Raw genomic sequence first — 13573 nt, forward strand, 5'->3', positions numbered from 1 at the left:
TAACCGTGGCGGCTGTTGAGGCTGAGCCGCTCTCCGATACTGTCGACCCACCCTTCCCAGCCATAATCGACCCCCATTACTGTTAAAGTCTCTCCGATGATCTTCGTGCCGAATCAGCTGGTCGGCGCACCAGCTGGCACCAACGTAACGATCGACTGCAACACCGAGGCTTATCCACGGGCGATGAGCTACTGGTTCCTCGGCGAGGAGATGATACTATCTAACGAGAAGTACACGACGGACATCATGGAGAACAGTTACAGGGCGTACATGAGGCTCACCATCAGGAACCTGCAGGTCGGCGACTTCGGCAACTACCGTTGCATCAGCAAGAACTCGCTGGGCGAGACCGAGGGCTCCATTAGGTTGTACGGTAAGACGACACTGGATCTCCGTTCAGTTCCGCTCTACCATGAAAAGTATTTCTATGCAACTAAGGCGAATGTCCCAATTTCTGCTCGTTTAAGAGGTCACTCGGCAGAAAGAAGGTGTAAAAAATTTGTTTGTGACCAAAATTTGCAGAGCAATTGATTAATTCTTTAATAGTAAATCAACCAGTCGAAAACTATCTAAGAAAGATATTTCAAGATGTTTAACTACTAGTAATTTGCAATTAAATGTAATGCTTTAAATGGCCGTATTTCTGCTAACGAAAAATAGCGATGTACGTATTTCTACTCACCATTTGTACCAATTTCTGCTCACATAATATGTTGCCTTTTCAGGTTAAAATAAGTTACATCTTTTATGGAGATGTTTCATAACACAACAGTAAAGCATAAAATAATGATGAACAAAAAATGAAATGCCTTCGAATAGAAATATAGGTTACAGCATATATTGAATTGTGAGGCTAAAATTTTGGTGAGTAGAAATGCGGACACGACGGTGATTCGGTTGACTCAGTTGAAAGTATCATTTTCAGAGGATATTTCACCATTCAATTTCTTACGGCCAGAATCACTGCAAAATTACAGCGGCTCCAGAAAAAAACACCTGTATATCAGGCAACTGTAGCTCTGTCATACACATGTATAAATTATTCAAATAATTATTTTTTTACTGTTTATAGTATTAACAAACATTGCCCAAAAGTACTAGTCACAATTTGTATTTATCTCCCTGTAATTAATTCGCAAAAAATACTTGATTTTCGAGCGATCTGACTGCCTAGGCCCCTTAAAGCATCCCCGTTCCAGAGACCGAAGTCGTTTCCCCCATCGTGTCGGTTATCGGTGTTAAAACTCAGTCGTGGAGAAAGTGGAGTGGCGGAGGCGCTCAAAGGGGCCGGTCCTTGAAGCTGGATAATTCTTATTTCCAGAAATTCCGAAGCCGTCCGCGGCGCCGAAGGCCACCGAGATCAAGAGCAGCGCCAACAAAGAAGGTGAGAGAGCCTCATTGAATATATCGCACTTCGAGCTCCGAAATCGATATCACGTAGGTCCTCTCCGACGCTTCCCTCTTCGGCGAACTCATTATCCGCATTTTATTTTCAAATCGCGGGCCGGCTAAAGTGCCTCTCCTCGCGTTCTCGGGCGATATCCCGCGCGATCGAGACGAGCCAAGGGGTCGCAGGTGGCGGCACCACGAAGAAAAACAACGCTGAAATTAAACCAGCCCCGACTAAATGGCTGAATTAAGCGCCCGAGCACCGCGGCGCCGATTTTATTCACGGGAAATAGTAGAGAAACTTCCCCCATTCGTCCCTACATAAATCAACCCCTAACGTGCTCGCTCCAGCGACTATCGAGCCTCGAATGATCGGAACAATCGCTCGCCTCGGTTCGCCCGAAACGACTCTGCCTGTCATCGCGTCTCAACTCACGGTTCATTAAAACGCGCAAAGAAGCCTCGCTCCTCCTCCACTTGCTCGATGAGATACATTCTACTCGAAGGAACTACGAATGTACCTCACGTCCCGGTCCTACGTCTCGACTAACGTCTCCACTTCGATTCACGCGCTCGATCCTCCCGCCAGAGGCCCCCCGGGTCCAAAAGGAAGCTTCCAAAGCGGCATGGCTTAGGAATCGAGTTCCAAAACGCCCGCAAACCTTTCCTCTCGTTCGCGGGAATTATCATCGCGAGAGATTGTCAATAGACGGTGAATCGTACTCGTTCGACTTGGCCTAAAGTGCCGCGAGAGATCGAGGTCAGCCCACTCGAAGTTGCTAACGGACGATTGGCAACGGCCAATTAGGCGCGTCTCTTTGAAGGGCTGAAATAGGTCAGTCGGGTGCCCTTGTCAGGTGGGCGTTAACGGTGAGAGCGTTGGCGATAGTCTCGTTGGAAAATGATCCCTAACCCGCAGAGGTGTTTGCGAGAGGAAATTTACGTCGGGAGCGGGATCCTCCGCGAGCGGAGCAGCCCTCGAACGTAATCTTTACGCGAGGTGGACCAGCGAGCGGTGTGCGCACATTGGCGGGTGTATTATTAAAGCGGCGCGAATAACTTGGGCGGATGCCTAGGTCAGGTCCCTGTGGCTCTGGCCCGGTGTACCCGTGCCAGCGAAACCAATCTCAATATGCTGCATTATTAACGCCGTACAAGCCTCGGCCACGACGGTATTACCACCATTAAGCTTCGCAATTTTACCTCGCAGCCTTACCTGCCCGGTTAACCTGGATTATTGTTACATCGCGCCAGTTTCGCCGTGCCCTTTCACCGGGGTAATTGCCAGCCACGGATTTTCACTTGGGACACGGCCGTTCAGCCGGCATTTTTGACTTAGCTTCCCTACCCTCTGCGACAGCGAGCAGCTTCGATTGTTCCGCTCGGAAATTCAATTTTAAAGCTACCCTCGCCGGGATACTCGCTGTTGGGCTGATTGTTTCGCGAACGGGGGTATATCTGGGGCACGGGGGATTTCGGGGGCACCGTAGACCCATCGTGCTACTGCTTCGCGGGAGATTAATAAGCAGAGCCTCTACTATTTCGCGATTACAATTTCAGGAACTTGCAGTAAGAGGGATGAAGCTCCAGGTTGACAGTTTTTGTGTTGTGACGTGTAATATACGTATGAAAAAATTCTACATCGTTTGGTGCATTTATTGCAAATCTTGAGCCTGCACTCGTTACTGTTTTGCGCGATACGAATGCTCGGGATTTGAAAAATTCGCCAGAAATAGAAGTAAAAACTTATCAACTCGGTAACTACTACTTATCGCGCGAAAAGGTACATTTCTTAATTAGTGTTCTCTTTTCAATCTTAAGTCAAAGCAATGGTTTCACAAACAGTTTTCTTCTAATTTACTCGGAGTTGGTAAAGATGGTAGCTTCACCCCCGTTGCTGCAAGCTCCTCAACTGCGGGCGAGGTGGGCCAAAGGGTTTGTTGCGAAACCTCGGGTTCCTGCGTATCGATTAGTAGGCGATGCTTTCTTAGCGTCTCTGTGGGCTCCGAGAATATTCAGAGGTCACTGGAAAAAGGAACGTAACGCAGCCGCGTAATGGCGCTCTGGAACACGTATCTCGGACATGTTCCCAGCCAGCCTTCGTGCAACTGTTGCACCGGCTCCGCCGTAATACGCGACACAGATGATTGACTGCGCGGCTGCAGTGAAACTTTCGCGAGATCGAGCTGCCGCCTGTGTTCGTCGCCTTCCCGCCTCGAAATCAATCTTAATATTAGCGAGTTATTAATGACCCGGCCGCGGCAAGCAATAACTCATCAACGGGACGTTAAGCGCCACCGAACAGTTTCCAATGGGACACAGCTTCTGCCTTATCTGACCAGATAAGATTCCACGCGGAAGTAGGACCCTTGAAATTGACGTATCGATCGACGTGTACCCGTGACGCGAGAGATTCGTGCGCTATAAGCGGTCGCAGGCCGGCTATAAATAACGAGTTCCATCGGGCCACGAGCTTGTGGGAACAGAAATTGATAGCGAATCATTTGGCAAGTGATTTGATTATCGGATTGGACATTTTTTTGCCAATTAACTGCATACGTAAATGCATGCAGACAGCAGCCAGGCGCAATTTCGATGATTTATGAGGCTCCTTCGAATTGAAATCCCCGACTATTTCGGCGCACTAAACGTCCACGGTATCCCGAGGAATGTTTTAATTTTATATCGCGACATTACATCGAGGGCTGCACCGGTGACCCAATTAAGCGCATTTAAAATTCAATTACCGCTGTCCTGGCGATGAGGATCGACGGCGAGCAGGTCGAAATTGCATTGTGATCCACAGTTTTCTGCATGGAAAATCGCGATATCGTCCGACCGGTGGAATCGGACAGTTTGTAGTTAAATCCGAGTCGAACGTGGGATTGAAATTCTTCTAAACAGCGCGTAGCACTTTGCGCAGCAATTTGCGCGAAACGAAACCGAAAGCGTATAAACGTAAATCTATAGCAGCCTAGGCGCGCTCGCTGATAAATTCTTATAACAAATCTCTCCCCGTAAACTGAGACTAGCTGGGAAATCTCCGCGGCACGAGCCCCGTTATTTACGCGAGCTTATAACTCGTTAAACACGTCTCTAAATCATCCTTTCAAAAAGCGAACTTTACGATCGCCTGAAATTCTCTCGCTCTATCTCCCGCTGCCTGCCGGCCTCCCCCTTCAACCACCGCCGCGGCTCGTTCTCGCCGAAGGGTTGGGATTAGCCCCCCGAGAATATACGATATTTAATAATGCCTCGACACACTAGTTGCCTCTCGGGACACCCATCGATCCTAGCAGCCGTAATTAATTATCGCCGAGCAAGGAGGCCGGAATTATTTCTGGCATTAGCCTCTGGGCTTCGAAGCATCCTTCTACCTCTGCCTCCGTCGACCTTTCCCCTGGAAAGATCGGTTATCGAACCGTCCACGTAGATCCTCCCGTGAAACATAAATAGACGTAGCATTTATAGTTTCCATAGATGAATTTGCGGGCTTGGGGTCGTTGGACATTCAGCACGGGGGGGGGATGATTCACATTAACATTCAAGAGTAATCTGTGCAAAATTGTTATCAACTGAGGCGCAATGTTTAAGTTTTTTTTACTGTTAAATATCTTTTGTTTCTTGTACGTATACTAGTTATTCATTATTGTAGAAATTAGGCTTCTCCCGTAATAAATACTAATAATAAATATTCACCTGGTTCATGCGCGTTCAACGAACCCTTGTAAAGGATTGTCCAGGGTTCATCCAACGTTCGATTTTTTTTTTTAAAGAAACGAAAGTCGTTCAAAGCTCCTGACCACCTGGACTCTGCAAGAAAAACAGTAATTCTCAGTCCCAGCTTCAACAAAACGTAGATACATACTGCTTTTCGTCACTCGTTAGAGTGCCCAAGCGCCCCCCAGGCGAGCAGACCGAAACCATTTCCGGCATTAGCTTCCGGGACACGTCCACTCGTTCCGCGCGTCTCAATCGATACGAATCCCCCCGCGTACATATAAAATCGAGTCTAACTGAAATTGCCTTGCAGCTCGAACGGCTCGAATTACATTGCTTCCAAGGGATATCTGGCCGCGGATTCGATCGGAGCGCGGGTCCAGCGAGACCCATCGGGCGAGCGAATGAATTCCCGCGACTCCAGCTAGCGATCTCTTCATTCAGCTGCTAGACTGTTTAATAAGCGCGCTAGGAACAGCAAGCGCTAACTTGCCAGTGTTGTAAAGAGAAAGGAGAACGTTGACCCGTCCATTTCCTATTTGAGGTATTCAGAGCAAAAGCGGACTAACCCACGTTGAGAAAAATTAATTTTTCTTATTTTATATATCGGTCGTCAAGGATGAAATTTGTAGAAAAACGGGCAAAGTTGGTTGATAACTTACAAATATAAGGAATTATTTTGTTCATCCAAGTATGCATCCATATTGTCTATAACCTTTTGCCATTTAAGCGGCAGGTTGTTCAGGCCGGTGCACAGTGGTTTGAGTATACTACATGCTAGCTGGACAAAATTATTTTTTGGCGGTATTGGGTTTATATGGGGTTCAAATTGTTAGAAACAAACCTGATTCTTATCACAGCTGATTATTTCACTAAAAATATCAAAAAAATAAAAATATGACTAATTCAATAAAGGAAAAAGAAGAAAACGACAGTATTGTACTTTAACTATAATTATCAGTTATAACATTATGATTATTCCTGTAATTTCTGAGTTTTCTGTGGAATTTTAAAAAAATTTCCAGCCACAGTTGACTCACCTAACATAAAATGGCTATTAAAACAGTGTTTTACTATATGTTCCACGTAGTTCCACGCAACAAGGGTTGAATGTACGGAAACTAGAGACTTTCTAGTTTATTTTAATCACATGATCGATCTGCAAAAATTTGCAAAACTATATTTTGTGAATTGTTTTCGTGTGCGACGCTCGGCAGGAGAGATAGCACAGTTGTTATATTTCAGACTCTACACGTACTATAGATTAACTATAAGTGTGTCTTATAACTATTAATTTCTTGTTAATTACATTACATTACATTATAGAGTCTGAATTATTGATATTTTTAGTGAAATAATAAGCTGTGATACGAATCAGGTTTGTTTCTAACAATTTGAAAAAATAATTTTCTCCAGCTAGCATGAAGTATACTGGAACCACTGTGCGGTGGTATAAAACTCTGCTGGACGAGAGTCGATGAATTCCTGGAAGGCCAGTTTTGCAGCATTGTCGGAATTAAATTATTTTCCTATTAAAAAGTTGTCGAAATTTCCGAAGAAGTGGTAGTCAGTGGAGGCTAGGTCTGGTGAGTATGGAGGATAATGAAGAAGTTCCAACTCCAATTCCTGTAGTTTTGCCACAGTCATTTTTGCAGTGTGTGGCCTAGCGTTATCATGCAATAAGATAGGAGTCGATCTGTTGACCAATCTAGGCTGTTTTTCTCTCAGTTTTTGCATCGTTTCGTCCAGTTGGTTGCAGTATGTTTCTTACACCTGCGCTGTACCACCAAACAGTCACCACCAGCTTCTTTTGACGAATATTGCGCTTTGGAGTGTGTTTTGGTAATTCATCCTTGTTCAACCACTGTGCTGAACGTTTGCGATTGTCATATTGGATCCATTTCTCATCACAAGTGACAATTCGATTAAAAAATGCATCAGATTTGTGACGAGAAAGCAACATCAAGCAAGCTTCCAAACGCTTTTGTTTCTGTTTTTCACTCAGTTCACGTGGAACCCACTTATCCAACTGTTTCACTTTACCGATTTGAGCTAAATGCGTTAATATTGTTTGTTTGCTAACACTAAACTTCAACGATAACTCATAGGCACTCTGAGATGGGTCAGGCTCAACGGTGACCTTTAGTTCGTCGTTATTGACCTTCGATTCTGGGCGACCGCGTGGCTTATTTGCGAGGTCAAAGTTACCTGTACGAAATTTGGCGAACCAATTTGATGCTGTCTGCTCTGTAGTAACACTAGAGCCAAATACGATGCCTTAGTTCCACGTAAGAACTCGTACTTCATAATAGTGCGAATTTCCGACCGTTCCATTTTCAAGAAAATTAATTTTTAAAAAAAGTTTTTACTATTTTGTAGTGCTTACAATGATTTCTTTAAACAGGCGAGATATGTAACTTTCTAACAAAAAAAAACAGAACGGTAAAATATTAAGCCAATGTCAAATAATAAGCTGTTGAAGCTGGCAATATTCTTAACTACAAATTTCATCCCTGCCAACCTAATAACTAGTACAGCCTATTGGAATACATTACTGCTACAAACTCAATTTAGGAAAAAATATGGGTTAGCTCGCTTTCGTCCTCAATGCCTCGTTTAAAATCCGCGAGCATCCCCGCGCCAAAAGGCCTCCTCTTTCGCGGTGGATACCCTTAAATTTTCACCGAGTTCCAGCGAAAGTTCGAGGGAACGAGCAGAGGGGCCACGAAAGAGTCGGTGGACGAAGGAAGATGAAATACGGGGTGGCTCGCGATTGCTCGTTGCCCCCGCGGAAAGGAAACACCGTATACGGAGGCAGTCTTTGTGTACAACAGCGAGAATATGCCCCCGTGTTCTTAGCACGAAGATGGTAGCTCAGGGCCGCGTCGTATTGTTAGCAACGGAAAGAGGAGGAGCGTGGCGGGCCGGGGGTTGCAAAGGCTAGGGAACAAAGTTTCCCAGGCGTATTTAAACTTTTATTCGAAAACTTTTTACTACCACCCGCTGTCATCGTCCCCGGTCGCTCGGTACACGGTCTAAAGGGTCGCTTGTTTGCGAAACGGAAGGGGAAAGGGGGTGAGGAGAGGCTTGCGCGCGAAGAAGGGACACCGGGCGCAGGGAAATCCATGGGAATAGGAGAGATAGAGTTCGATGGTATTGGAGACCTCAGGCGAGGAATTAATCGAGTGGATGGCGCTTAAGACGGTCCCCCTGTTTATTTTTAAACGTCTCCGTTTGGCTTCCCGGGCAGATAGACTCGCTACTCCCCGTGGAAGACTCGTCCTGCGGCGATTAATTATTCCTTGCCTCGCCGGGTCTAATCTAAGATGCTTTTTGGGAAAATTGTTAACTAACTGCTGGATATCTCGCGCGACTCGGCCTACCCCTGTAATCGACGCTGCAATTGAACGTTCCGCAAACGGTTGCGATGGAGCCGGCCGGGTTTCAATTATCGCAGAAGCGACGCGGATAATGAAGCACCTATTTCTTTCTCAGTTAGCCGTTCGTTCGGGACCGTTGCCTGGCTTCTGCGGAAACTTCTCACGTCGTACAATGGGACAGCACGCGCGGGACTGGTTTGAATATTCCGAGCGATTACGGCCGCCGGAAATGGACGGGGAAACCGTCTTATAGGGTCGCAGCTGTCTATAAAGGGTAACGGTGTACATAATGGTATACGGGTCCCGCGGCGAGCATCAATTCGAATTGCACCCTCGGCTGATGCGCGTTACATAGGATTACCAGCCGAGTCAAGTTTCAATCTGCCTTTGCGCAAACGTTGCCACGGGACACCTTCTGATCCGAGTGGCAAACTCCTCTTTGCTTTGCGAATAAATAGCTGAAAGGAACGGCGGAGCGATTATCTTCTTTCTGCGCGAGCTGGGTAATGGATATATTTGTAGAAGATCCTCGAGTCGAGAAGAAGGGAGCCGAGAGGGTAGTTAGAAACTCGCTGGAACTCCCGACGAGTTCGGGAATTAAGTGGGGCTCGATTGTGAAAAGAAGTTGGAGTATCGAAACGCTCGAATTCCGGCCAAGTTCCCGAAACCGCGCGTCCTTAAAGGAATTCGAGTTTCGAACGGTTTAAGGGCTGTATTTCACCTGGCCGAACTTTAAATCCTCGCGGAGAGGTATCCCTGATCGCGTTCACCTCGAAAGAATTTCAAATCCACTCATACCCCCGCCGCCACCCCCGTCGGCCGGCCCGACATAATAATACTCCCGATTCCGCGGGTCATTTATTCGCGCTTCGAAAATTCCATCCATTCCTCCACTTAAAGCGAACAGCAGGGGACCTCGATGGCTCTCCAGGAGCAATCCTGCCGGCTCGAACGATTTAACTTCGCCGCTACGACCCTCCAAATACGATTATAACGATAGAAAGCGAGGAGAGAGGAGAAAAAAAAATGAGGATCCACTCCGGCGTGAAACACTCGGAATCGGCCGATTCGAAACGATCGAATCGGTTCTTTGTGCCCAGCTTTTTCACCGTCGCGGCTCTTCCGTCCTCTCTCTCTCTCTCTCCCCCGAGAGAGGGAAGGAACAGTTCAATGGAACGTCCGCTCCCCGGTATCGAACGCAACAAGTTGAACTTGGCTCGTTTTCAAAGAAGCTGCCGGAATTCATCAAACCACTGGCGCAGCCGCGCGTGGCTGTTTCCAACGCGTCCGATCGAAGCGCATTGGTGTCTGAGCACGTTCCCATCGAGTAATCGCGACCAATCTTGTCCACTTATTTCCCTTGCACCCTGTTGGGGGATTTTGGGGAAGCCAGGGGGTGTGGATGCAAGGGAACGCAAATGATAAATGTGTAGAAGAATCGAGGGCAGCTTGCAGAATTAGACGCGGCAAAGAATTCCGCGCTGCCTCGCGGGGGGTGGTTGATGGATCGATTTAAGAGGCATCTCGCGTTGTAAAAATGGAAATTACAAAGTTAGAGGTAAACGCGCTGGATTATCAGCCGGGGGATAGTAGAGTTAGCTCGGAGTAGTTTCGCAGTTTTCAAACTTTAAGTCTCTCTCGAGTGCGCTCCGGCAGCTGCCCGATGATAGCCCCCTTAACACATTTTTACAAAGTTCCTTTGCGAACGGCCCCTGGAAGCCTGTTGGATCAGTCGGGGACGAAATAACCTTTCTAAAATTCCCCCGAATTACTCGCACCGATGGCAGTCGATGAAGCGATTAAGAAGTTTCTTTATACTCGAGAATCAATTGTTTGAAAGGCTTAGGACAGCTAGTTGGGTAGCTACACGGTTACTCCGCCACCACCCTGATGCAAGGCTGTTCAGTTAGGGATTACTAAAGAGTAAGAGAATACTCAGCAACTGTTTCACGACGATCCTATCGAGTCCAGTGTCCATTGTCGCGCGACGATCGCGAAATTCAATCGGGAAGGAAAGAGATCGCAGCGCCCTCGTGGTGGCCGATCCTCGGCCGCGAAATCTGCGACGCTTAGCGTCGGAATTCAGCCGGAAACGGCGGCCGGAGGACTCGTGTGGTGCGGAATAGCGGACGAGAACGGATCGATGGGAACATCGACGAGGATTAGACAAAAAAAAAAGGAATAAAGAAAAAAGAAAAGCCGAGAAACGGGAGGAGAGAAGCGAAAGAGGAAGCGAGAGGGAAGGAGAGGGGAACGGGAGCAAACGGAGAGAATGCTTCGTCTGGGTTAGATGAGAAAGGTCCTAATCTATTTTCAGGACGACCGAGCACGCCGTCACCAGCAAAAAGGCCGACCACCGTGTGGCCCTCCTCCTACAACCCCTACTATACGAAAAGGACAGAGAGGCCACCTCCCCCGAGCGAGGAGAGGGTCGAGAGGCCAGAGCAGAAGCTACGTGGTGGCCAGAGCACAGGTGAGGCTTGCATTCTCTCATCTGGCCCTCCCTCTCCCGCGCTCTTTCTTTCGTTTCTCGTGTGTCTCTGTGTTTTTCCTATCGTTTTGCTCGCTACCACTTCTATGCACACACACACGCACGCACGCCCGCACACGCGACTGATAAAACCCTCTCCCAACGCGACCAAAAATCCTCCCCGCGGCCTCTCTGCTATTATTATGCGCTATTCTGCACCATGCACCCGCGCGAGCACCGTGGAGATCGATCTTTCCAACGACTGCGGCGCGATTCAAGGGAGATAGATTTGAGGAGAGCGGCGTGAAAACGGATGGAACAGTTAGGTTGATAAAACTTTGCATATTTATGGAAGAGGAGAGATTCGGGGGCGAGTGCTTTCTTTTGCCTGCGAACGCTTGAATTTGGAGGGAGCAAAGTTTGAAGAGCAGTTGCGCTCCCGCAGGACATAATTCGAGTTCCCCAGCTCACCCTAACTTCACGGATGTGCGAAGCTTCGACAAAATAGCCGTTGGTACTTTCGCATCACGCACCAGGCATTTCGTGCTCGCAGAAATCATCGTGTAAAGGAAAACTTCGCGTGCCAGGGGGTGTGTGCATGCAAGTTTTCACGCTGGACGAGCATAAGGGAGCAGAAAGGTGGAAAAAGGAGCCGCGAGATATGCGAGAACCACGTGGCTCACCTCCTTTTCCCCTTTTTCCCTCATTCGCGCAAACAAGGTCTCGCCCCCGTCTGTTTTATTACCTCGAAAATTGCGCCGGTCTCCAGCGAAAGTCACGGGAAAAATTTCTTTCGATCCGGCGTTAATGAAACGCGTAAACCCCTACGGAAGCGTTCCCTGCTCGATCCCATTCGATCGGGAACTCGTTCCGATAGAAATATCATCGAGTCGCGCGTAAAATCGCGAAACGGTGAGCCTCGTTCGATCGAAGGGTCCGTCGATTAAATTATTCATCAGCGAGTCGGAATCGAATGGTTAGGAAAGATCGCGCCTCTAACGCGTACTTACTTGGCTAGTTTAATAGCGAGCGATAGCGGTGCGCGATCGGGGCCGTTTTGATGAAGCACAGAATAGATGAATGGATCGTTAACGAGATAACGAGCTTTACTAAAATGGCCCGGGAAGCCATTCCGCGGGCGAGGCCATTAAATTCAAACCAGAACCCTGGCCCGGCCGAACGTAGGCCCTTAATAAGACGTTTAGTCCTTAATGAGCAATGTAAGACACAGTATTTATCTTAATAGCCAATGAATAAAGCGCTACGTTTGCCTCGTGATAATTTACGTCCCCTCTTTGCTGGATCCGCGACGCCTTTATTTCCACGGGGAGGGTGTGTTCGTCGAGCTCTCTCTGATCACGTTTACCCTCGCACTCTCGTTTCCGTCTCCACTTCCACGATAGTCCAGTGAAAATAGGATCTGTCTTCGGAATAAATCCCACCAAGCTAAGTTCTGGTATGGACCTTTATTTCGTCGTTTTAAACAATATGTTACTGCTACGAAAAAAACTCATAGGATCATTTTTGTAGAGAATTTCCTAGGCTACAAATTGTATAATAACTATTTTTGTCGCAAAACCGCTAGATAACCAGCTATTCGCGAAAAACTGTTATTTTTTCAACCCTCTGTAAAATTTTTATCGGCGGTCGGATCGATGGGGACTTTTGACATATTGTTTAAAACGATCACATAAAGGTCCCTACAAAAATTTAGCTTGGTGGAAATTATTCCACAGATGGGGTAGATTTCCGTCTAGTTTCACTGGACAACGAAGCTCCTCCACGTTTAGGTCCATCTGGATGCTTCGACCTCTGCCTATATATAACTCTGCCTGTCGCTTCCTTTGTTTTTATCTGTAATTCGATGGACACTTGAAACGTGTCACGATTAACGCGATGATAGACTGGCAGACACGTCCTACGCTCACATCAGCATTCAGCTATTTCAAGCTGTTCCTGAGAAACGAAAGAAGCAGTTTACTCGGGAGCGCAAAGATCTGTCAAGGCGTATCGCGCGACGTGTCCGATGCAGGATGCTTTATAAGTGATAAGAGGACAGGTTGAAAAGTATTTACCCGGGTCAGTTCATGCAGCGATAATAACATTTACCTCGATTCATAGGTGGACGGCAGAATATTTTAGCCGGCCGTGGACGAGAGGGTTGTATCGGGAAAGAGTAAACGGCGCGGCTCGTTGAAGCATTTACCGTTCTGTTGTCGCGATACAAATAGCCCCGCGCTCCACCGTCCATAAAGTATTCTCGAGGGTGTTATCACGTGGCGATCCGTGTCACCGGTGAAGCATCGTCCCCGCCGTTTCCCATTCATTTTCATTCATTAACGGCCGTTAGCAGCGCGATATTTTACCCCGCGGCCCCGGAGAAAAATCAACGGGGCCCCCAGGAAATCTGTCAATTAGCCTCCAACTTTTCGCGCATTAACGTCCCTCTGCCTGTTACCCGCCTCTTCTCGCCGACTCCGGACCCGCGGCTTACTTTATCAACCCCTCGGAGTCACAGCGATTCGGCACAGTGAACCACCCAGTCGTTAATGCACACGCAGCGTTACAGGTACGTCCGACGCAAACGGTCCTATTCCACTGGCGCGATTGAACG

General features: G+C 47.6%; 1 protein-coding gene across 4 annotated transcripts in view; it reads left to right on the forward strand.

Moving 5' to 3' along the window:
* The window catches only part of LOC143368874 (lachesin), a 288084-nt gene that overhangs the window by 238672 nt on the left and 35839 nt on the right, over nt 1-13573 (forward strand). For 3 of the 4 annotated variants that reach the window (XM_076812073.1, XM_076812074.1, XM_076812075.1), the window contains 3 exons: nt 89-373; nt 1322-1384; nt 10807-10962. In XM_076812073.1, coding sequence (XP_076668188.1) covers nt 89-373; nt 1322-1384; nt 10807-10962 — 504 coding nt within the window. The remainder of the gene's footprint in view (nt 1-88; nt 374-1321; nt 1385-10806; nt 10963-13573) is intronic. The other variant, XM_076812076.1, reaches the window with a different exon arrangement.

This window comes from Andrena cerasifolii, chromosome 5, assembly GCF_050908995.1.
Source record: "Andrena cerasifolii isolate SP2316 chromosome 5, iyAndCera1_principal, whole genome shotgun sequence".
Taxonomy (NCBI): Eukaryota; Metazoa; Arthropoda; class Insecta; order Hymenoptera; family Andrenidae; genus Andrena; species Andrena cerasifolii.